At 40.0% G+C, this 24,183-nt stretch overlaps 1 protein-coding gene across 13 annotated transcripts in view; it reads left to right on the top strand.

Moving 5' to 3' along the window:
* The window catches only part of DLG2 (discs large MAGUK scaffold protein 2), a 946,755-nt gene that overhangs the window by 324,636 nt on the left and 597,936 nt on the right, over positions 1-24,183 (top strand). The window contains exon 1 of one of the 13 annotated variants that reach the window (XM_088534961.1): positions 15,959-16,682. The exons of 11 other annotated variants lie outside the window; for them this stretch is intronic. In XM_088534961.1, the coding sequence (XP_088391087.1) occupies positions 16,581-16,682 (102 nt within the window). In that variant the 5' untranslated portion in view covers positions 15,959-16,580. Of the gene's footprint in view, positions 1-15,958; positions 16,683-24,183 lie in introns of those variants that run through there. One more of the 13 variants, XM_088534966.1, reaches the window with a different exon arrangement.

The raw sequence follows: 24,183 nt of genomic DNA, 5'->3' as shown, positions 1-24,183 counted from the left end.
ACTCTGAATAATGCATGACATAGAACATTCTTTGCTCCGAGTAAAAACATCTTGTCTGTTTTTCTTTCTAGAAAAAAATGACATTTTTAGAACTCTGAAATTTTCTCATAATGTGAGAAATGTACTTGCACTGAAAAAACGCCAATATATTCTATGATGCAAGATAACCCTGAGAAACCTCTGCGGAAGCCTGTAATATCAGGGATAGTCAGGTTCATGAGAACTATGTTTCATTGACTGAGATATTTTTCAGTAAATCATTTAGAACAATTGGTGGAAGTCAAAATTAACCTTACTTTGGCTTTAGGATGTTTCTAATACACATAATTATAGAGAAATACTTTGAGATATGACCTAAGTGCACCGTGAAGTCTCAAGTAAGAGCAACAGTCCACGGGTAAAGTTTCCAGTTCTGCTCAACTCCTCCATAGGTTCAGGTTTCAACTGATCCAAGTCTGCCCAGGAGCAGCTGGTGGTGGGTTCCAGATGGGTGTTTCTGGCTGCAACATTCATAACGGATCAGCAGCCACAGTAGTAGATAAAATTCACCTACAGCTACCAAATCCTGTTCAGCTTCTCCTCTTTATGTACTCAGTGTTGGTTCTGATGCCAAAATGTGACGCAAGCTTCATGATATTCTGGCAGAGTTGGGACATGCCAGCAGGAAGGGAACAGCAAACTGCACGGGACACGGAGGGAAGGGCACAGGTGGCAGGAGGGAACAGTTGATAGAGCCTCAGGATGTCTGCCCGTGTTCACAGAGCTGCAACATTACCTGCAGCTACCACATCTCTGCAAAGAGCTATCTTAATTTAAAGTCAACTCAGGCCTATGAGCAGAAAGGGCCCCTCAGATTATTGCCTAAATACAGGACACAAAGTGGGGGGGAATGTTAGGGTTAATCATTTCATCACACGCCAGAAATCCTGGTTGATATTCAAGAGTTTCAGCTGTGGCATTGTGATTTTGCCCTTGGTTGGGAGGCAATTTCCTCCTTTCTGACTCGCATCCTCTGCTGTCCAGCATAAAGCTGGGCTCAGCCAGGCTATCTCTCTTGTTCAGAATACCACCCTTTAAAGCCTTGCAGTATTTCATTTCAATCTGTCTTGGATACCTGAAATATTTACACAGGTAATACCTCCTAAAAACAAGAATAGCTAAGTGTACATATGTCTGTGTGCATTATTGGAAGATTTGACAGCATGGGCATCCTTAAATTCTGAGGAGCTGCCAAGCTTTTTCCTGACATTTATTCCCACTTGCTAAATTGTTTAAATACGTTGTTGCACATAAAGATGCAATGAATGGAGCAAAACTGAAGGTTATATTGATTTTAGCAGTAGGGCTATTCTGTAAAGAATATATAAGCATCTTTTTGTGAAGTACGTATACAAAGGTTGTGCACTAACATTTCAATCCTTTCCTTATTAGTTCTTTGCCAAAACTATAAAATAACTTGTATGTCACATTAACCCACAAAATGAGCACAATTTTCAGGTAAGCAGCTGTTTAAGTACTTCTGCAGGAAATTTGTGTAACTTTAGCTCCTTCCTATGGCTGCAAATGCAATAATCTAAACCAGACACTGCAGTGATATATCCATAGTAGAAGAGATATAATTATTACTTGTGGCTGACAGTTTATCATATTAAGATATGGTTTTGTATTAAGAGAACAGAATTCCAGCATCTCTGCTAAACATCCAGAGTAAAATAAACTGCTATATGTATTCACAACTGAATGAAATTAACAGTTTCTTCATACACTGTATGAATACCCGCAGATGAGTTTTTTAAATTTTAAGTTATATATAGAAAGTTTAACTCCCCACAATACTTTTCATAACTGTTGTCATCATATTATCTTTGATTTCTAGGCCTTTGGGGAGGTAGTGTCACGTACTGTATAGTACAAAACAATAATAATCACTAAATAACAGATAGAAGAAAAGTGTCTGATAGTAGAAAAATAAGGTAAGTTGTGCACTGTTATTCACTTCTGAGAAATGAAGGAAAATTCTTAATTTGAGGGGTGCAGAAGCAATCTAAAATAGATACTTAGCAGAGGACGCATCTTAAAAACAACAATGATTGAAAAAAAAAAACACAAATATGCAGGTAATAATAACAGAAGCTAAACATCACAGACCTGTACATTCCTCTCCATATATGTTAAGGTTTGAACTCATGATCGGGTAATCACAGATTAATGAATTATCTGGTGCCATCCGAACATTGCAGTTGACAGAGCCCATGCTCTTCTCCTGCAGCAAATATGAGGAAATGCAGTTTACCTTCATCTCCAGTAAAGGAGGAGCTTACCACAGATAGAGAGCATACACGTGAACAGTTGAGTCATTTAAGGCACAGTTGATGATTGTTTTAAATAAGGGTGGTTGAGCATCAATCTCAACATGAAGTGTCTGAAGAATAAAAAGATGAAAGCCGTAATGACAGGGTATTATTTGGCATTCTAAAGTGGAGGGTCAGGAACAGTGGCTAGTATGGCATATGGGTAGATTCTGAATGTCCCAGAGCAACACTAGGCTCATGTCATTCTGAGCAAAGAATCTGTGGGAAGTGTCAGCTTCCAGATTTTGAGAGCCTAGGATGTCAGCTGACTCCTTAGGAGCTGGATTGGATTGTTGCTGACTACTACAATAGTAAATTGTTAAAAACCTTATTTTCTCACTGTTTCAAATACCCTGCTATGCCTCCACCTTATATACTTCTTCTTACATTCATGGGGCTGGGAATGTGGATTTGGTCATGCTCTCTTGGGATTTTGTTGTTTTGAGCAGCAGCTAACAATCTCAGGGGGTTATACAGCTCCAGAAAATGGAATGCTAAGAATGAAATAACAAAATAAAACAAAAAAGCTCTCCAAATATTACATGATTCACCATCAAATTAGTCAAGGTAACTTCACTGAACATGTCTTTATCTTCCGAGCTTCCCAGCTTATTCCGGGTCTTCTCGCTGCACACCCAGTACATAAACATTAGTTCACTCTTTGGCTTTTGATGTGAATCAAGAATTCCAGGGGCAATTCACCAATAGGACACTGCCTTACAAATGCAATGGAAGAAACCACCATTTGGAAACTATATAGTCCTCCAACACAATTCCAGCATGTTTTGTATCTTCAGACACCCAGTATGTCCTATTGCAGTGTTGCTGGGACGCAGTATAGACCTTATGATTGGCTTTTTTCTGGACTGTTTAATTTCTTCCCAGAACCAGTACCTCAGTAAGCACCATAAATTTGTCTCTATGTCTGATTGTTTTGCTGTTTCACACCAAAGAGCCTGTTGTGTGCAGCAAGACAATTGGGTAGCATTCTGAAGGTCTCTAGGTTGGCATGTGTTGATGATAATGTGATGAACATCACATCTACAATACACAAATGTTTTAACAATTTTCTGGGAGACCACAAGCTCCTTTCTGAGTTGTGGAGTGTTTCATTTACAATAGTTCATTAAATGACTTCCCCGATAATTTATGACATAACAAAGCATTAGCAAGACGAAAAGAGGACATAACATTTTCTCAATATTCCCATAAAGGAATAATTTATTTAATTGAAAACATGTAGTTGAGATTTTAAACAATGTGTTTCTCTACGATCTGCCCTAATCTCCACCATGGACTGATATATGTATGCTAAAGGCTAAGTAGATTATCATAGGAAACTCTCCTTGACAGTCATTTAACAGCTAATCATATGTTAAGGTCATATATTACCAGTGGGAAAGAAGTAGACATTCTGTCTGATTTTCCTATTGTGAAACAAGCTGAGCAAAATACCCAGATGTACTGATTCTGTGAATGTCCCCTGGGAAATGCTTCTGCTCCTGATTTAGAGCATCTCAATGTGATTTGGCCAATATCTACCCCAAAGGCAACAGTGGCCTCACAAATAATTTGGGGCAATCGGGTACCTTCATATTGTTTGTGCCCCCCCCCCCCCGCCTTTTTTTTTTTTTTATCTTATAGAAAAGTCTGATTAAAGAAAAAACATCTGCACTGTCCTACTTTTGCAATGTGGCTAAAGAGGAAGGGTTATGGAGCACTGGGGCACATAAATGGGCTCTAGTCTCTTTGCATTCCCTCTCTAGTTCATCCCACCTTCATTTCTTCAGGCTCATTAAGACCCATATTAAAGACACTGAAGACACTTATCTATTGCTCTTGAGTGTGAAGGCAATCTAGGATAACTAACGGTATTGCAAATTTTAAGCAGCTCTGTGAGTAAAATCTACATTTATGTGAAATGACTTGGGTATGCATGGAGGCAGAGCTGGCAGAACCTGTTTTCCATCTTAACTCACTTTGCTACGCTCTGAGCTCTAGTCATGCCTCAAAGGAATCAAATTTCATAACAAGGCACTGAACGCTATAAAAGGATGTGATCGTATCATGATACTGCTTGAAACCTTTTTTTTTTCTCCTTCTCGTGAATGAAAGCACTTTCCTTCCTGTGTGGAGAGGAACATATGAATGTAGGCAAGACGATGACTCACAGATGTAGAATTGCTCACATGCATGCTGTTCATTAGGATGAAGATCTGTCTGCAAGCAGTATGTGGCTGCAGCTCTTGTAGACGTAGGCAAGCCAGCCAGCTGAGCCACCGGTAACGCTCTAGCCATGGTGGCACGTTAGCACAGGCTGCAACATCCACCCAAGCACAGGGACGTGGGTGGCCAGTCCTTCCCAGGCTGCCAGGTTTACATTGCTTTCCGTGGTAGAGCATAGCAAATGGCACAGCTTTGTCTTTTTGGCTCTGATTAGCATGATTGTATTTTCTGGGTTTTCCTTAAGAGACATATTTGAAAAATACTTTGGTCCAGAGGAAGAAGAAAATGAGAGATGTTGTCTTTACAGAATTGTGAAGCGGGGTAGGTGGACAAGGGAGGAAAGCATAGGGATGAGGGAAGACGTGGGATACAACTTTATCCCTTCTAAGGGAAAATGACAAAATTCTTCACCTGCTTTCTGGCTAAAGGGAGGGAATGGACTGTTTTCACTTTAAAAGAAGCTTTTAAAATGACATATTTAATAAACACAGTGACCTTAAAAATCTGACAAGGAGGTGTAACATCCTCTGTCTTTGCTGAGGTAGAGGAAGAAGTTAGAAGAGCCTGCCAGGGTTAATGAAGATCAAACAATCCATTCTCGACAGCAAAATTGTTTTGTAAAAAACACATTAAGCAACACAGATTTTTCTGTCACACAGTGAGCTGGTCTAGGCTTGGATGTTTGTTTATTTATTTGTTTATTTATTCAATTTACAAGAGGCTCTGGTCAGCCTGCTCCCTTAGGGCACATATAATAAAAAGAGTGCATCAATTAAATAGTGATGTTTACAGCATTGACAGAGTGCCTAATGAAGGACTTTGAGTGACTTCAGGCCTGTCCCTTGGAGAATACCAAGCTTTTAACTCTCACACATCTGGAAGGTTTGGAGGAGAAAAAGGCTGCATGAATATGTGGATGCACCTTGAAGAACCGTTTGAAGGAAAACAAAAAATTAACTGCTGTCTTTCTTCATATTAGAGTCCTAAATGGGAAAAACCTGAGATTTTTTCCAAGCTATTTATGTACCTATGAGTGCCAGTAGGTGCTGGTGGGTGTTCTTGCCCTGTTTTTCATTTTTTTTCCAAACTTGTTCAGCCTACAAGTGAAAATCCCATGAGGTATCAAGCTGCATCTAACTTTGAAATCTGGGTCTCGGTAGACTATTACTATAGCACTAGCATGTTAGCCTATGAGGACTCATTTTCATCTATTTGGTCAAATACGCTTAGAGGTAAAAGTGTTATGCTTAAAAAGGGTCTGCAAAATAGTGAGAATGTGCTCTATGAAAAATAAAGAGATAAAAAACCATCACATATCTATTGAAATAAGTTCTCAGTCATGTAGTGTCTTCCATGTCTTCCAGGTGTTTCCCTGTGTCTCTATTTTCTACCCGTGATACCCATTTTCTCTTGTCTTGAAGAGTTACAGGTCAGTTACAAGTCAGTTAAGGGCTCAGCGGTCATAGAAGGATACATGCCACAATCAGCACCACCATACTATTCCTCTTGAGGGCACTTTTCGTTGCATGGTGGTACATTCATCCAAGGTCTTCTAGCCCTTCTGTTTAAGTGATCTAAGGAGAGAATTTGTTCCTGAAAAGGAAAGCTTTATTTTTCTTCTCAAACCCCAGATCTCTAACAACAATCCCCAGCAATCAATGGGGAGCCCACAGGGAAGTGGCCTACAAGTGTAAAGCAAGAGTAGAGAGACAAATTCTAATTAGTCCTGGCTCTGGACTTTTCTCCTTGGATATCTTTAGATGCAAAGGCTAAAATTTACCTAAAGGTTTTGTGATTTGGGGTTCCTCCTTTTGTGGATTTCCGACTTGAAATCCCCATGTGGTTGGCTGTTAAAGAAGCCATGCGCTCTTGGTGGTAAATGGAGTCCTGGATGCTCTGCATGGACCCTCAAACTTATGGATGACGTGCACCTACAAAATCCGACTGAGCACTTGTCAGCTGAGGTTTGCTAAAACCATGGGCAAGGTTACATTAGCCCAGCTTGGCTTCTCTACCTGCAAAACTGGACTAATGAAGTTTAATTGCCAAACTCACAGGGGTTTTGTGACGATGCATTAGGTAAAGCCTGCAAAGCACTCTGCACCTACCTGGCACAGCCACCACTGTAGCATAGTCCTACCCTTCCTCCACAGTGCTCAGCAGGAGCACTGTTGCTTTAAAAAGGGAGCTTGTCCAAGCTCTCCTCCTCCACTGGATCTAAGATGGATGCTCCTGCTGCAGCAGAGCCTGTAAGCAGACTTTGCCCAGGCTGCTTTTTCTGTTTCTCCTGGAAGCTTGCTCCAGACAAGCCAGCTGCACTGCAGACTCAGCAGGAGCAGGAGGGCAGCTCTCCCCAGGTAAGCTGCCACCGGCACACGCTGCTCTTCCCCGCACCTGGACGGAGACAGCACCGAGGATGCTGGCATCCTGCAAATCATGGTCCTAGCTGACTTGCAACAGCTCTCAGCCGGGGGAGAGTCAAACAACTTCAGGTCTCCGGTCTCTTAAACTTCTTCGCTGGCTGGCTGTGGATTTAGTTGCAGTGTGGGATAGAGAGACTCCTGTGCCTGCACCCGCTTCTCATCCCACTCACATTCGGGTTCTTCGCATCACTCCCATGGAGATGATCCTGATTTAGACCAGGGAGGTCCAGACTGTGGGACAGCCCAGAGGCCTGGGGGACCTGCAGCCAGGACCTGGTGCTCAGTGGTGAGAGGGAGCCGGTGGCAACGAGCTGGGGAAGCTTCTGCAGGCACTTGCGGGCCCGCAACCACGGGGAGCATTTTAAGCTTCATTGGCTTCTTTCCCGCAGAAATGCATTGATTTCCCCTAAGCTCCTCTTCTTTTAAGCATTAAAAATGTCATTTTCAGAGGATTGCGAACAGGGCACTCCAATAACTCTCCAGAGTTTAGCCTCATTTCATTTTATTATTCCCACGCTCCGCTTTGGCAGAGACATTCCCTCCGCATAGTGCTCAGTTGACAGAGGTCTTTTCTTTTCCCTCAGGATAGCGTGGTGATGGAGGTAGATGCTTTTTATTAAAAGAGATTTGAAGGCAATGTTTTCATCTTCAGCAACTTTGATTTACAGAACTGTTTCACTTAAATCAACAGCAACAGACCCTGCTTGTACCCCCACTACCCTGAGGACAGCAAGTGCTTGATGCTGTGCCAATGGAGTGAAAAAAATCCCTTCCATAGCTTTCCATGCCATTTTGGAAGAAGAAAAGTGCTGCAAAGGGCCATTGGTCTATTCTGACTGTGAAGGAGCAGAATAGGATCTCTGTAATGAGCCCGGTGCTTCTTCATTTATATGCTGCAGTGGAGGGTCAAGCGAGGACTGCGTGCGCCAAGGGACAGTGTGTGCGAGGAGATTGCCCAGCTGAGCAGCTCCTGCGAATGAAGCGATTGACAGGATGCCCAGGACAACCCAGAATTAAGCCCCTCCATCTGTTTTCTTGTGACTCTCCAGCCTTTACCATCTTGCTTTTGAAAGCATGTTGATGAGGATCAGTCTGTGGAGGCAGAGAGGAGTTGTGGTCTGTGCCATGATGTTAAAACACTGAGTAATTTTTCACTGAATCACAGTCATTTTTCCCCTCCCCATGACACGCAGGTACAGGTTTGGCCAAAAGGAGACAGCTTATGCTGGAGACAGTAAACCCTGACACACTCCTTTTTTTGGCGTTGAATTAGTTTAATTAAAATGTGTCTTCCAGCTCTGTTTTTCTCCAGTGATTAGTGGCTCAGCTGGCTAATGTCTCTTTATCTCATAAGTTAAGGGCAGCACCACCACCAGCCCGCCCTCCCCCCCAAAAAGAAAAAAGAAATAAAAAGATAGGCATTCATTTATTAAAATGGGTGTATTGAAGCTGCAGAACAGATGCACATAACAGTGGGCTCTGCCATGTCCATCCCATGCATGACCTTGTCACGGTCACCTCAGGTGATGCTGTGCTCCTGCTTGGTCCATGGCCAGTGTCTGCAGCGAGTCCTGAGCTCGGTGCGGTTAGAAGAGCCTGCAAATGCAGTACAGAAGAAGGTGTTGTCATATAGGGATCTCTGCCATGGTTTTGCTGGAGCCATTTGGAAAACTTTCTTTGTAATTTAACTGTGACAGTGACCACATCTCCGTTCATTTGCTTTCTGCTGACATTGGCCTGAAAAAAACATGGATTTCACTTTTTCTCCTCCTCTCCCCATCCATGGAATGAGTTTGATATCAGAAAAAGCTATTAAATGGTGAAAGCTGTGAGCAGAATGGAGTTTGCCAGAAATGAACAGTGTTTCCTTTTCAGAAAAATCTGAGAAAAATCAGTGACAGTCATCCTCACATCTGAGAACTTATGGGAAAAAATGACTTTTAATGGGCACCTGGAAAAATGGGCACTTTGTCAGTAGAAAAGTTCTAAAAAAAGTCAAACATCTGGGTAATTAGGATTTTTTTTTCTGCATATAGCAATGAGAATTTCTGAGCAAAAAAAAAAACAACCTCAAGAGCAAACTAAAAGTGTTCTCCTTCTGCTTCTAACACACACAGCAACTATCCAGGGCCAAGTCTAACATGAAATGTGTGCTGAATAACACCCAGCCAGGGCTTCTGTGCCCTTACCTATGGAAATATGGTCAACCATAATGACATACAACCCAGTAATGCTAAGTCTTTACAAAGCTGGGTTTAGATCTCATCTTCAGGTCTTTTGTTGTTATTTTTCCATGTGCCTGCCTTGTTTATTGCTGCATTTGCAGTCAAAATTTCAATTTCTTGTAAAAAGCTACTAGTTTTGTGAAAAGTTCATTTCTCAAAAAAACCCCAAACCCCAGCCTTCTCTGTTTCTTATGAATTATGATGCATCATCAGTTTTATTTTTTATTTCAGTTTTCATCAAGGCTTATAATTCCTCACTAAATAGTAGTACCATATAGCACAAGAAATGAAGGTTGGGTTTCCAATAACTTTCTGGAGCTGCCTGTAGTAGTCTGAACTGCTCCATATCAGTGATAGTAATATAATCATCAGCTTTCCAATAAAAAAAAAAAAAAAAAAAAAAACAGGCAGCAGAAATTATAGGCACCTTGGACATCAAAATCCCAAGAAGACATTCTTCCAAATATTTTTTCCCAAAGTCCATACCCTTAGTACTATGGAATTACATGCGTAAAGTTCAACATGAATAACTGGCCTAAAAACTAGGAATAAATTTCCACTTGCACAAACCAAATGTGTATTGATTAGCTAGGCAGCAGAGCAGGATTGGATGAGGTGGCTTAGAAGTGAATCTCTAAATGAGCCTGGGTGAGGAATGTCAGGCTACTGCAAAACAAATCTAAAAAAAAAGGGGATATATTTGAAGAAATACTGTAAGTGAGACGTGGAAAGAATTATTCTGCTGGATGTGTCATTGTTCGGATGCACATTTTGAGATGGATGGAGAGAGACTGGAGGAAAAGAGCAAGAATATTATGGGTTTTATAGTGTATGAGCTGTGCTGAAAAGTTTGAAAGAACTAAGAAAGAGCTGGGATAAGCAATGGCAATCTTGAAAACGTATAAAAGTTGTTTTAACAAAGATTGATATCTATTGGGCTACAGCTTTTCACCATGGAAAAGAGACAAGTTCGAGAAGGTACAATCCTAATCTCCAAATTCATCTTGTGGAAAAGACGCATAGGAGGAGACTTTTCCATGTTTCTTCCTTTGCTGCACTTTGTCACATCAGATAAAGATATTAGGAGCTAGATTAAAAGCAATCAATTAAAATCAATGATCATATGAGAAGTGGAAGGCCGGGGGAACTCCATGGAAGTGGAAATTTACATGGGTTCATGGATTCAGCTGGAAAATTATTGGACAATAACTACCAAGGCTGTTGTGCTTCCCGCCCCATGTACACATAGAGGAAATACTTGCAGAGCAGCTGGCTGTGCGTAGGACCCTGGCCAGATATATGCTTCTGTTTAAAGCTTGTACACACATAACTGAGAAAGCAAGTGTAGTGCTAAAAACAGTGAAGGCCTCATAAAATTAAAGTGTAGGCTAAACCCTGTCAAGCTGGGTAAATATGAAAACTGTTAGTGAGTTCTGGTGTGTGGTTGCTAAACTGCTTATTTTAAAGGTCATTTGGGTATGAGTCTATTATACTCATTTGAAGAAATCAGTGTGTCCACATATGTTTTCCAAGTGGGGCATATAGACATCAAGTGAGAGCTTGTGCTGTATTTTCACTCTGTGTCTAGAGGACCATGCCTTTATTTCTGTTTATTTTGTCATGTAAACTCTTAAAAATTCTGGTATAAGATATAAATAGAACTCTTCAAAACAGCAGAATTGTTTTGTAGCTATTGAGGACTAGCAGTAATGTCACTTATTTATTTATTTATTTGTTTGTTTATTTCTAGCTGACATTTAATCCAAAAAACTTCTTCCTCCCTCTCATTTTTTTCTCATCTATGCTTGGCTAAAGAAAGATATTTTAAAAAGTATATACAATTGGTGGTTCTGTAAATGACTGAACCGATAAATATTTCATAAAAATCTGTGTTTCATTTTCTGTGCCTTTATTTTTTACATTATTTCTTCTTAAATAGCTTTAGCTACAGCTAGCAGCTGTGGCTGAAACTACTGTTACATGCTATGTCCTGTGCAGCTCTAGGTATTTTTTCATGAGTTAAGAACAAAAATCTATTCTGGTAATGTGGCACTATAAATGTGTAAACACTTATGAACATGAGCATTTTATGAGTATTCTCATTAACTTAAAAACCACTATTTGTATGACTGGAGAAAAGGGCATTTAATTGGAAGACACTATCCCCATCTTCAGACAGAGAGATTGAGTCATCCAAGCTATCTACTAGATATCCAAGCTATCTACTATCCAAGCTGTCTACTAGATTTGAATTCTTGATGCATGGGTGTTTCTTTCAGAATATCCAGGCTGTACTCTGCTTATCTGCTTCCATGCCTTCATTTCAAGGCTGGCAGAACTTTGTACCTCCCGGAGCTGTTGATGCCCTTGTCAGAGCTAGGTGAACCAAGTGGCTCTCTACCAGCAGACTGCTATAAGGAACTGGGAAGACCTATGTCTGTTTACCTACAGAGATCTGGGAAAACCAGACAGGAAGCCACAGCCACTGCATGGGATGCAGCAATGGCATCTTGCAGAAGTAACAGACCTGACTGAACATGTTTTTCCTTGGGGTCTCTGTACCAGCTCCAACCTAGCAGGCTTATTTATCTAATTCGTAAGGCAGGATGCCCCAAACATGGTCTAGTCCTTGAGCCTTTGGACACATAAAACCAGTTTTGCTCCCACTGTTGCCACTGTGGGGTCTTTCCTGCGTGGGCTTCAATACTAGTTGTTCCAAAGGCGAGTGGACTTTCATACAAACTAAGGATGGGCTTCTGATACGCACTGACAGACAACTATCAGCATGATGAAGATCCACTGTCTTCAATCTGCCCCCGCCAAATGACTAATTAAAGTGAAGAGTCAACACAGCTGAGTTCCTTGGAATGTCCTAAGTAGAATCCCTCCAAATGACAGGACAGCCGTGAAAAAAATTTATCTAAGTTAGAGATAAGAGGTTTGAGGATGTTTTGTTCTTTATGAATAAGTGACAAGGTTCTGTGCAGTTATTTTTGGTGGGGTATAGTTCAAGTATGTTTTATTTTTATATTTTCTAGCTCCTTCTGGATGTGCTGCCTGTGGTATAACAAGCCTATTTTTTTTCATCTAATATGATTCTTTGAGAAGACAACTTCTCTTTAATCACTGTCAGAGACAGATTTATTTTTTAGGAGGCTTGATTAGTGTACAGGGAATTCAGAGAAGAGCAACAGAGTGATTTTGAATTCTAACGAAAGATTAGAAGAACATAACAATGCATAAAGCTTGGCCAAGAGCCTAATGAGCATGTTGATCTTCCAGTACCTAATGGATGTGGTAAGGGTTTAGAGAAATTTTTCAGGATAGAACAATGGAATTAAAAGTGGAGTAGTGAAAAAGAGGAAGGGAAAATACACAGATCTATTTCTGAACATCAAAACTTTAGCAAATCCCTTAATAATAATAATAAAAAAGGACATATAAAAGGAAATATCACAATATAGTCAAGGCTGAATATCTAGCAACACTTTGTCAATCTCCAGGCTTTTGCATTTATTTTTAATTAGCCTGGTCTTATGTGATTCTCACAGGGTATGTTTGGTGCAGGTTGTAAATACTGACATGTGAGCTGGCTTTGATACAGGGGGAGGAAGGTATGCATTAGGTGGGAAAGTAATGTGCAAACTTGGCAAACTTCTAGAAATGAAGCTGAATTGTTTTGAGACTTTACTGCAGAACATGGAAATATTGAGTTCTGCAGAACAGGAGAGATTTTACTAGCTGGATGGACCAAAGAGGAGGTGACTGGTGGGGTAAAAGTTCTTTTTCTCCCAAATCTGACAGGTGAGGAAGAGAGGAACTTTTATGAAGATGAAGCTTAGTTTATAGCAGTAGAGTTCATGAGTAGGGTCATTTTACTAGAAGCTGTAACTAGTACATTGCGATTTGCTGGGGGTCTCCACTTTTGCTACAGCAGCAGAAGTGCCCTTCATGGTGGTAGCAGAGTGGCTGCGAGCAAGTGGGATGAATCAGTGCACTCCCCTCAGCCCAACACCTGAAACGTGTTCATCTGTAAATCCAGCCAGAGAGGTAGAAAACGGGGAAATAGATTTTCCAAGAAACCTTGCTCCTGCAGTATGACTGTAATTTAAATGTCTTTCCTGGCAATTAGCAATTTACTTCTGCTTCTGTGATGAGTACTACCTGGAAAAAAAAAGAAAAAAAAAAAAAAAAAGACAGGAGGATCTTTGAGCAAGCGTTTTCACATAGCAGTTCATTTGTGGTTGTCACTTAATCAAAATAAATGTCTTGGCCATTTGTGATATAAGTTATTATTCCAATCTGTCATTGCACTGATTCCTCTTTTTCTGTTGTTTCCCAAATGACTGTGCATCAGGTAACTGTTTTTTCACTTGAAAGCAACAATTAGTTTAAGTGTGAAGGGATATATTTCTTGCCTTTGGTAACACTCAGGTGGCTGCTGTCTTAACATGGAGATAAAATCACCAGTAAAAGCGGTGTTGGTTGGATGTCTCCAACAGTGTCATGCCAAAAATCAGTGAGTGGGGAAGAAATGGGAATTTTAATAAATGGGCCTCCTCTCTTCAGAGAGTGTGAGCTTAGCAAATGCAAACGAAGCAAGAGGCTAACTAACTGGCTGGTTTTCCTTGCCTTCTTTGAAATCTGAATTTGAAATTAAGTGCAGGTGATTTTAATTAGATGCAGGGGAACATTAATTGGAAATCGCGTCTGTGTGATTATGGGTCCAGTTTTAAATCAAGGCATCATGTTTAAAACATTGGAAAGTGGAGATGCAAGGCATGCTTATATTAGAAATGCTAATGATTAGGGCAGATTGAGAGTAGCACTGATGACCTAAATGCCTGAGATGGGCAGATATGAGAATTGTTAAAACTGGCTACGCACGCAGTTTTCTGGCATTTTGTAGTGGTGTCTCCCCAAAGTATTGCCATGCCACCACCACTCCAATTTAATGCTTGCAAGGCCACTAATGGGGTGTGCTCGCATCTTAAGGTAGCCCCGTGATTCATGGTTTAATGATAGTGGATGCTGGCTGTAACTATGGAATGTATTGTCATGGAAACTACACTTTTCTATATTTACACCAGCACTGGTTATGCGAGAGACAGCACTTGAAAGAAGACCTGTATAACATATAGCTTAACAACGAGGCAGGCAAGCTGGAAATAAACAGATCAAAGGTTGGGTGGTGTTAGGATGGCTGTGTGTCACCGTCGCCTGGTGGAGCTTGCAGGGCAAGGTGGGAAGAAGGACATTGCGATGGAAGAAGAGCCCCAACCGATCGTGGCTCTTGGCTGGAGATTGACCAGCAGTCCATGAAATAATGGAACAGAGGAAACTTACGTCCAGGCTGTCAGAATCAAGGTGGGAGCTTAGTGGATTGAGGACACATCAATCACAGATCCTGTTATTTGCAAGAAAGAAATCTTCAGAGATGGGATTGGATTGCAACCTTAGCTGGAGAGCGATTCTTTCTGGAGCTTCGATCGAAAAACCCTCGTCCTTTTACGCAGCCTGGGTTCTTGCAAGCTCTGAGCTATAAGCATAAAAAGTGAGGAATGTTAATGAGAAATTGCTATAACAAGTCAAGTCAAAATTTAACTACTTCAAAGAAAAAAAAGAAAAAAGTTATTGAATAATGTAAAAGAAAGTGTAGAATCAAAGCTGTTTAAGAAAATGATATTTTTTATGGTTTTGAACTTTACAAAGTGAGAGTAAACTATACAAAAGAAATTCTACACCATCTATATGTATTGAACACATCCAATGCACACACACATGTATATACATATATAAATGCAAAATCTTAATAGAAGAGGTCTTGTACATTAGAGTCCACAACCTACAGACAGATTATTTTAGAAATCTGGTGACATTTCCTCTCTGTAGTGTTTGACCCAGCTGCAAGCAGAGCCCTCCGTTGGCCGTAGGTGCCTCTCTCTTCTTTTGGGTAACAAATCTCTGTTTTGTGTTTATTGCAGCAAATTCTCGGTTGCACCTTCAGGACAGACTTGCATTTTCCAGAGAGACAAGCTGTTCTCATCTCTTTCGAGAGTTTCTAATTTGCTGGGCAGAGCTTAGCAAGCGGCAAAAAGGCAGGGTCAAGTCACTGAAGCCACTGTGGATTGTACCTTGCTGTCAGCTGTGAAAGACATCTCTTTACCTTCTGTATCATAAGCTTTCCTTTCCATATCTATCTGTGCACTGCACATAAAACTGGAAGATATATCCGTCCAACTTTTGATATAAATAATCCTCTTAAAAAGCTCAGCTAGCAGTTTGCACATCCAAATGTTTTCTTATGCATTTTCAGCTGGTGCTGCTCTAACCAGAGAAACAGTGAATGCTGTAACTGAATCCAAACCAGTGTTATGCCCCCAAACTTCTTTAATTATTAAATTTCTGCCATATAGGAAGCTGTTTGCAGGTCATCCGATAGCAGCACTAGCTGAACAGGCAGCAGTTACGCTGCCGCCAAAGCAGCGCTCAGAGAGCGTTCTGAGCTTCACACTGGTGCATTTTCCGTGCAACTTCGTATCTTTATTCAGTGTCTCCTGCAATCCTTCAACCTGTCTATTTGTAAATTTGTGCCTGGAGAAAGCTCCCATGTGGCAAGCCAGGATTGGATAAATGTTACTTGTATTTCTCCGATTGCAAACTCCCAGCATCTGGGATTTTCAGCTTTGAGTACAGTTTGTCTCCTGCTGAGATTCATCCTTTCGGAGGAAGCAAAGGGCATCGCTCCTATGGAGTTGCAATTGATCTGCCGCTTTTTCTCGGGGAGACGTGGGGAAGGTATTCCTTATTGGAATGCATATTGATAAAGGCTGAGGACTCGGCTTGTTAGATAAGTAATTTTTTTTTCCTCTTCTCTCCCCACAATGACTATGTATTGCAGCAACTCACTGGCTTTTTACCAAATCAGGAGCTGCAGTATTTTTCTTCCGACGGAATAATTTCAGCCCACTTCAGCTAGCATGACAATCTTATGTGATTGTTATGAGTAGGCGTCTACATCCTTTTACATGCTAATACTGCCACACCTGCTAGTCCCCCTCATTTCCATTCTGTTCCTTTTTTTTTTCTTTCTTTTTTTCCCTCCCTCTCTTTCGATGTAAAAACTAATTTCCCCGAGGAAGGGAAATCCTGGGCTTTGTGATTGATGCTGCATCGTTGATTCATCGACAACAGAGGGGATGGCTGAACGGGACACAGGTAGAGATCCGAGCAGGCTGCTTCTGACCGGCAAGAGAAAAGCTAGCTGTTGAGCAGCATATGTTGCCACTCCATGTGCTGTATTAGCTCCTTGTTTTTAGCCTTCAGGAGGCTGCCACTGCTGCAGCACTCAAGGAATGTGCCCTATTGTTAAAAATCCCGACTGCTTTACACCAATGATTTGCCACTGCAAAGTTGCATGCACCAACAACACTTTGTCGTTGATGTTTGGATGCAAGGTAGGATGTGGTTAATGTATTTCAATGCATGCCGTAACTCCGTTGAGTGTCTGTGCTGTTTAATTTAATGCCTGCATAGAGATTCTGTACAAAATTGCGAGAACGCTGGCGTTAAATGAGGGCTTGCAGCTGATACATTTTAAATGTTAGAAGACAATCCAGGAGAAGTAACGGTTGTTCCGAGTATAGATTTACATAGGAGAAGCTAATGGATTATGAAGCATTTGTTTTAGACATGGTTATATACTTAGCTAACAGTGCAAAGATTGCTAAAGCGTTACTCTGTCAGTTGCCCAGCTTTATTGATTTTGACATGTATACCGTTATTCCAAAAATACAAACTAGCAAGAATGATTATATATTTTTTCCATTTACATTTCTGGTGTGGCTTTTCACCATAATAGCAATGCTAAAGTATGCAGCCCTGCACTTCTGTGTAACAACTAAAATAAGGTCTGGAACCCATTTTTTAAGTCTGCAGAAATATCTTTAAATAAGTGTAGTCTTTTAGATACTGAACAATCATTTAATCTCCCTTTTACTTTTAAATCAAGAGGTGGCGCAGTTAGCTAGAGAAGTTTCGTTTTTGGCTGTATGAAGCAATTCTATCCCAAGTTTTATAACAAAGGTGTTAGATTGGGCTATATTTTTCCCTTTTTTTCCCCCCAATATGTATATACTGTTTTGGCATTAGGGTATAACCAAAGTTACTTGTTATTTTACTAAAATAATTCAGAAGTAATTACATGTTTATAAAACTTATTATATTTGGGTTAGCGAGTTCAGTTCTAAGATCGCTGGATCAATCACAGTGATTTTGTCAGTCAATTCACATATTTTGTCCCCTTCCAATTCTTTGCTATTCTTAGATCCCGGATAATATTAATGCTGTTCCTATATCTTTAAAATAGGGTAACAAATGAATATTTTTATTAAAAAATATAGTGGCATTAACTCTTTTTTTAAATGACTTCATATAATTTTTTTAATCCTCAAAACTGGCTCCCCTACAAAAAGCAAATCTTGGTCATACAGTTCACAACCTTGGGAACAGAGTTTAATCTTTTTAAGTTCCTGTGTGACAAAATAGACTGAATAAAGTGAAGCAACTTTATGAAATGTACTGTAAGTCCCACAGTGTTCCTCAAACATAACTCAGCTAGAGGTTAATGACAGATCATCTTCTGTTTCACATAATATCCTTAAATTCAAAGTTACAGTTTATTGTACCACCTTCTCCTTTTTCACAAACTCCACCCCATCTACATCTCTGGTTACTTGAATATTTCGTATGCTAAAGTTTCTTATGTCTTCACTTCCATTTTAAATGGACAAGAATACGTTCTAATAGTGAAAGGGTTATTATTTAATTGCTGTGTCATGATGCTACTGGTGATATGAATAGCATCCATCAAGTGTTTAATAGTTTGAAAGCTTTTTAAAAAATACACCTTTTTCGTAAGAATAACGAATGTTTCTTTGTAATTTTAACTTTAAAACTTAAAACCGACTGTTTTCAAGTGTTAAATTATAATTAATAAAGGTGACTTGTTAGTCAGGGGAAATTAAATGCAAGCCACTGTTCTACCAAGGTAGGCCAGCGGCCTGGGGACTGGTATCCAATTTGTATTCTTGCCTGTAAGCACGATTTTTCAAAGGATATTCTTTGATGCGCTTAAGCTCTTTCATGATTTTCAGATCCTGTTAGGAAGAAGAAGGAGAATAAAAATCATAAATTTCAAACTTTCCTCCTCCCCTTTCTTTAGAGCTTCAGGCTCATTACGTTAGTCGCAGTCAGTGTTTTAATCTTCCTGTGATGGTGTATGAACTACTACTTGAACAAAATAAATACACAGGGGGAACAACGATCATTTTCAGAAAGATGCTAAGGAGCATGAGTGAACTGAGTTGTCTTGGGTCAGTTCAGCATATGTCATCTTAGTACGCTTTGATATAGTCATCAAGCATACATGAAATACTCTGTGTACCTACCAGTGTGTATTGCCTGTCCTGCCTTTTGTTCTTCCATCCACATCCATATGCATAAGCTTTTACTTTGGCCTTGGGGGATTATATTCCTAGATTTGTGGGTGCACCAGCAAGCAATTTGGCAAGAAGCAGGGATATTTCTTGTGTGGAATGGGGTGGTGGTGGGGCAGGGAATCAGTAATCCAAGCAAACTCAGATTAAATTTGACTTCTGCAATTGCCTTACTCATGGACTTGGGAAGAAAAGTGATATAGGAGACCCACACTTTGTTTTCTGGGAGGTGGAGGATGAAGAGGTATAGAAAGGTTACTTTAAAATACAGATAGTGCCTGATAGTGATAAACACCAACAGAATATGAAGTTAAGCAAATATCTTCATGTGCTAAAATAAACAGGTCAGATTATTAACTAATTCCATTCTAAAGGATAGTGCAAACTATAAGACTGAAATGTTCCTCTCACTCTTTATTTACAGGCTTTAATTTTAATTTTGTGCCAAACACAGTGCTCATCTCATATGGGCACTGAAGTGGGTAAGAGAAACAGACTGCACTAAAGCATCACAACCATTTTTATCTGCCCCCAATACAAACATTTTGCAGGCTGCTCACTCTGAACAGGTGGTGCCAGGGAGTTAATTTTGGGGGGCCAGAAGAGGATGTTCATGTCTTGCTACTCCATATGTTGCAAAGAAAGTGGTGAAAGAGTCTAACTGTGGTGCAGGAAGCTTTGCTTTTCCACTCATTTTCCTAGATATTCATGGCTGACCTTGTTCTGGACCTTCAATTTTAATGACGTCCAAATTCATGAACTATGACCTTGGCACTGCAAAGAGTTCAAAGCAGTTTAATTTGAAAGGCAGGCTAATTTCCATCTGAGGTGCCTCTCTTGCACCTGACCTAACCATAGATAAGCACGACTCACATTTCTGGCAAGGAAGCACCAGTGTTTCCATCACAGAGGTGCAAAGGTGAAGCAGGGAGGGTGCAGCAGTTTTTAAACAGGACCCTCAGGTGCCAGAAGATAGCTTGCAGAATTTTGTTGTTCATAGTGCCCCACGGCTTGGACGTCTATTTGTTCTCCCTGAGTCCTAGAGTTTTTCCACAGCTACCAGTCTATTTTGTTAAACTTTGGTTAAAGACCTCCATTCAGAGGACTGCTAAGACATTTACAGAACTCCCACTGAAGGTAATGAGACTTGAACACATGCTTTGTGAATTGTCCCTATAATAGTTCATGCAGTACTGTGGGAGGGTTACCTCCTGACTCTTAATATCCTGTTCATTTTGCTCTTATTAGAGTGCCAGGAGGTATTTCAGAATGACTGAGTTATTTCTGAAATTACTCTTCAGTCACAACTCTGACATTCACATGGAAGTGTCTTTTAGTCTTCTGCCCCTTGGTATATTGTAAATAGTGATTGAGGAGATTGCATTGGAAGATGAGTGACCTTCCCATTTGTTGACCTTGACTGAGTATTTTGATAAATCATACTTTTTCATACTTTTTTTAAGGACTAGTGTAATCTGTCCTAGCATAATTTTACAGTTTTTTAAAAAAGGAATAAAATATACCTCCCCCTCTTCTTTACCTCCTTTCCTAGCTTCTAGCACATTTATCACTACCAGTCCTCTGGCACAATAGCTGATTTCATTTTTCTTCCCCCTACAGTTACTCTATTTTAGCTGAAATAGCCAAATAAGGACCTATTCCGCTGTTCAAGGTGAGCGGGAAGTCATACCACTTGTTGATTTCTCAACTGCCAAAACTTGGACATCGCACCGGAAAACCTTTTTAAACATATTGCTTGTCTGAATACATAGTGCACATCTGCAACTAAAAATGCAAGATCATTGCAAAACTGATGATTTCATTAAAACAAATGTTAGAAGGATTTCCTGAATATCTTGACATTCATATTTATTTAGCTCACTATTTTTATAGTGATCAAAGCATTAGAAAACTATTAGTTTTCTGCACCAAACTATTAGTTTTTGAACAGACTCTGTCACTTAGCTCTTCATTGAGAATAGTTCTTCTTTTTCAAACTAGACCTGAGTATTAAAAAAACAGTCATTTTTGATGAGAGGAAGATATTGGCTAGACCATGCTCAAAGCATTTCATCCTTAAGGCACTTGGTGCATCTCAGTGAACTCAAATAGGATTTTACATTGCATGGGCTGAGGTTGTTTTTTGATTGCATCTAGATTAACATTTTCTTTTGGACTGGAATCCAAAAATTTAATTTAAATGAATTTGTGAAGTGAATCCCCCAGTCCTCCCCATTTATCTTGCTCTGCTTTGCATCACAGAGTAAGTAAGTTGGAGTCTAGAAATGGGATTTCTTTTTGACTGAACCCAGCAAAAAGATGCACTTCATGAATGTAGTGAGTACTCTTCGAAGTCTAGCGGGTATTCAGTTTATAAGGTGAGATGAGAAAGAGTTCAAAGTAAAATGCACAAAATATATTTAATGTGGATGCTGGATCCTTCTCACCAGCTCTTCATACTATGGGCTCATTTTTATTGCCCTGTACTGCTTGCTAATGTGGACATAGCCTCTGACTCTGCTTTTATTTCTGTGTTCCATTCTGATTTTTCGCAGATAAAAGTGAATATGTGTAAAAATACAATGTATTCATGGTCATTCTGATTTGTGTGATCCGTCTTTAGAGATTGATAGATTATGTAGGGTTCCAGATCTCTGTGAAAGAGTTAAATGCCTACTCATAGGCAATCAACAGAGTAAGTCAGCTGGAATGCTGCTGCCACTTGCTATGCACGAGGGTTGACAGCAGCACTGAGAAACCTCCTTCCACAGATTATTCTTGTTAGGCCACTGTGCTAAAATAAAAATGCTCAGCAGTAGAAGTTGCAGAAAAGAGGCAGGATTGCCACTGGCAAGAGGCTCTGAGAATGATCATTTGTGTCATGGAGTTTTGGTACATTAGTGTACAGAGCTCAGGGTTGGGAGAGTTTTCTCTGGTGTAGCATCTCTACAAGTTAGACATGGGCTACAGGCCCAAGGAATTTCAGCCAGTCATATATATATATTTTTTCCATTATGCAGAGGTGCCTTCTAACTTCAATCATTTGGTGATTCTGTGACCCCCTCAAATGTCAGGCCCATTTGCTCCATCCAGCAGATTTTATCTGGTTAGGGAAGGAAGGGAAGATAAACAAAGTTTCCCAAAGTTTCCCCCTTGTTTGGAGTGGGCTCACTTGGATGGCTGTTACACACTGGCAATATCCAATGTCTGGACAGAGAATGTCTAGGCATTTCCAAAACGCATCCACTTCAGATGTTACAGATATTTCTGCTTATGTGGAAATACAACATCTGCTTTTTTTCCACTGTCCTCCAATGAGGACAGTTTCCTCTGGCTACCACTGTCTTCTGTGCACACTCTGAAGAAGATTAGGTGTCTGGTAGGAGAGCCTCTAAAAAGCCATTCTTATCAAATGTGCCAATAATAGAAATTGAGACAAATTGAGACTAAAAGCAGTCTTTTTTTAAAAAAAAAAAAATCAGTTTTATTTTTTGGAAAGTGTCTAAAATCTCATACTACAGGCACAAAGAAGCTATTGACTGATGAGGGTAAAAGAAACTTATCTTAGGAGTAAGATAATCCCTATACCATTTAATCACTGGTGTTTCTTCTGCAAATGCTGCCCCCCATTCTACCGAAATATGTTACTAGATGCCATTGGGGCAGGATGCTGGACTGGATGACCCACAGAGCATGCCCTTGTTGTCACGACAGCATTTACTGATAGCTCAGCCATGGAGTCATGCTCTCAGCACTCCAAATTACTTACAAATTCAGTTGAAGCCAAAGGAGGCTATGAATATCCTCTGTATTGTACCTTGGAGAATACAGCCATGGCGGGAAATAGATTTTTTCTTTTTTAGCTGGTACTAAAGCAGAGTAGAATGTCATGATTGCAAAAGCACTAGATTATAAATAATGATGATACAGTGAACCTATGGAAAAAAGTAGGGCAGAAGGCAGCTTGCTAAAGGTTACTGAATATTTTGAAGGGGAATTTCAATATGTGCTCTTAATGTAAGACATTGCTTTTTTTTTTTTTCCTTAAATCATACTTAATAATTACAAAAAAAGAGTCATTTTCTAGTGGAATATGTAGATACTGGAATAATTTGAGGTATACTTAAATCATCTGGTTTGTTTTTCAAATTAATTATTGATTGAGAGAAGGCTATATATAGACATTCAACTTATCTGTGAAAGATGTCATAGGGAAGAATAGCGATGGCAAGTGCTATATAAATATATTTAAGTTTTAATAGTGAGAAAACTGAAAATTGTCACTGAATAGCATTTTCCTGATCTTTAAAATATAGTTTTTATGTTTTCAGGGCAGCTGCCAGAAATATTTTCTTTGTTGTCGTATCAGTATTTACTACGTTCACTTTTGTTCGTGGTTTTAAGCATCTGATATAATATTAGTACTCCTTAGAGACAACATTTTCAAATAAGTTTGCTTGGAGGATGTGTTAAGTTCAGTGGTAATTTGAATGGGAAAGAAGATTGTTTAATGAGGTTTCTGCAACTCTCTGCAAAAGATTGTGTTCTATAACCCCAATTGAGATGGCATCTGCTGAAGCACTAAGGCATCCTGAGCTAGTCTCAGGAGTCACCTGGCTCTTGAGTGCAGAGTATCATTAAAAAACCTGAAGGTAAAATTACCCTCCTCTTGCTTCAGTGACAAATCATACCCCTTAAACTGCAGTCACTCAGATGATCCTTGTCAAGTTTTACATTTCAGAAAGCGGGCTTTCCAGATTAGGGGAAATGTCTTAATGAAATCAAAACTTTATTTTTCAGTTTTCCCGTGAACTGGTAATTCAGAAACCTTCATTTTGAGAAGCCTAACACGTCATTTGGGGGAGATTTCCTTTAGGAGATGATCACAGCTGCTCAGTGTAGTGAAGAAAGAATATACCTAATCTGAATGTCGGGAAAATGCAAGCGGTGTCATCACTGAAGTCCATGCAGTGAATCAGTTGGAAGCTCAGTAATTGCAGCAAGTGTGGTACAGAGCTTGAGTCAATATATATCTACCTGAAGAAGTCAATGCAGACACGTCAGGTTATTTTCATTGAGAGATCTGAGCTCATCCTCTATGGAGACAGACCTGTAGCTACAGACCAGCTGCAAGATTTTATGATATGCTTATATTGCTAAATGAAAAAGCAGGCCAGTAAGTATGCTTAAGTATTAATTAGCTTTTATCTATTAGCCTGTCTTTAGCTACTTATCTGACAAACTTTTTCAAGACAATTCTCAAGCATGGCTTGAAAGATTCTTCACTGGAGGGACCCTTTCCAAGCTGGAGCATGGATGAAGCTGCATCAGGTTAGATGTAAATTTTCAGTTTACAGCCTCTATCCTAACTCTGTCTCATCAAATTCTGTATCTTCAGGCACCCTACACGCCTGCACCTTACCTTCATGTGATATTCCAAAGCCTGCCCACACATCTAAGC

The sequence above is a fragment of the Tinamus guttatus genome, unplaced genomic scaffold (genome assembly GCF_059628265.1).
Source record: "Tinamus guttatus ecotype Peru unplaced genomic scaffold, ASM5962826v1 Tinamus_guttatus_pri_ptg000602l, whole genome shotgun sequence".
NCBI lineage: Eukaryota > Metazoa > Chordata > Aves > Tinamiformes > Tinamidae > Tinamus > Tinamus guttatus.
Note: the sequence above shows the minus strand (reverse complement) of the source record. Positions and strands in the feature narration are given on the sequence as shown.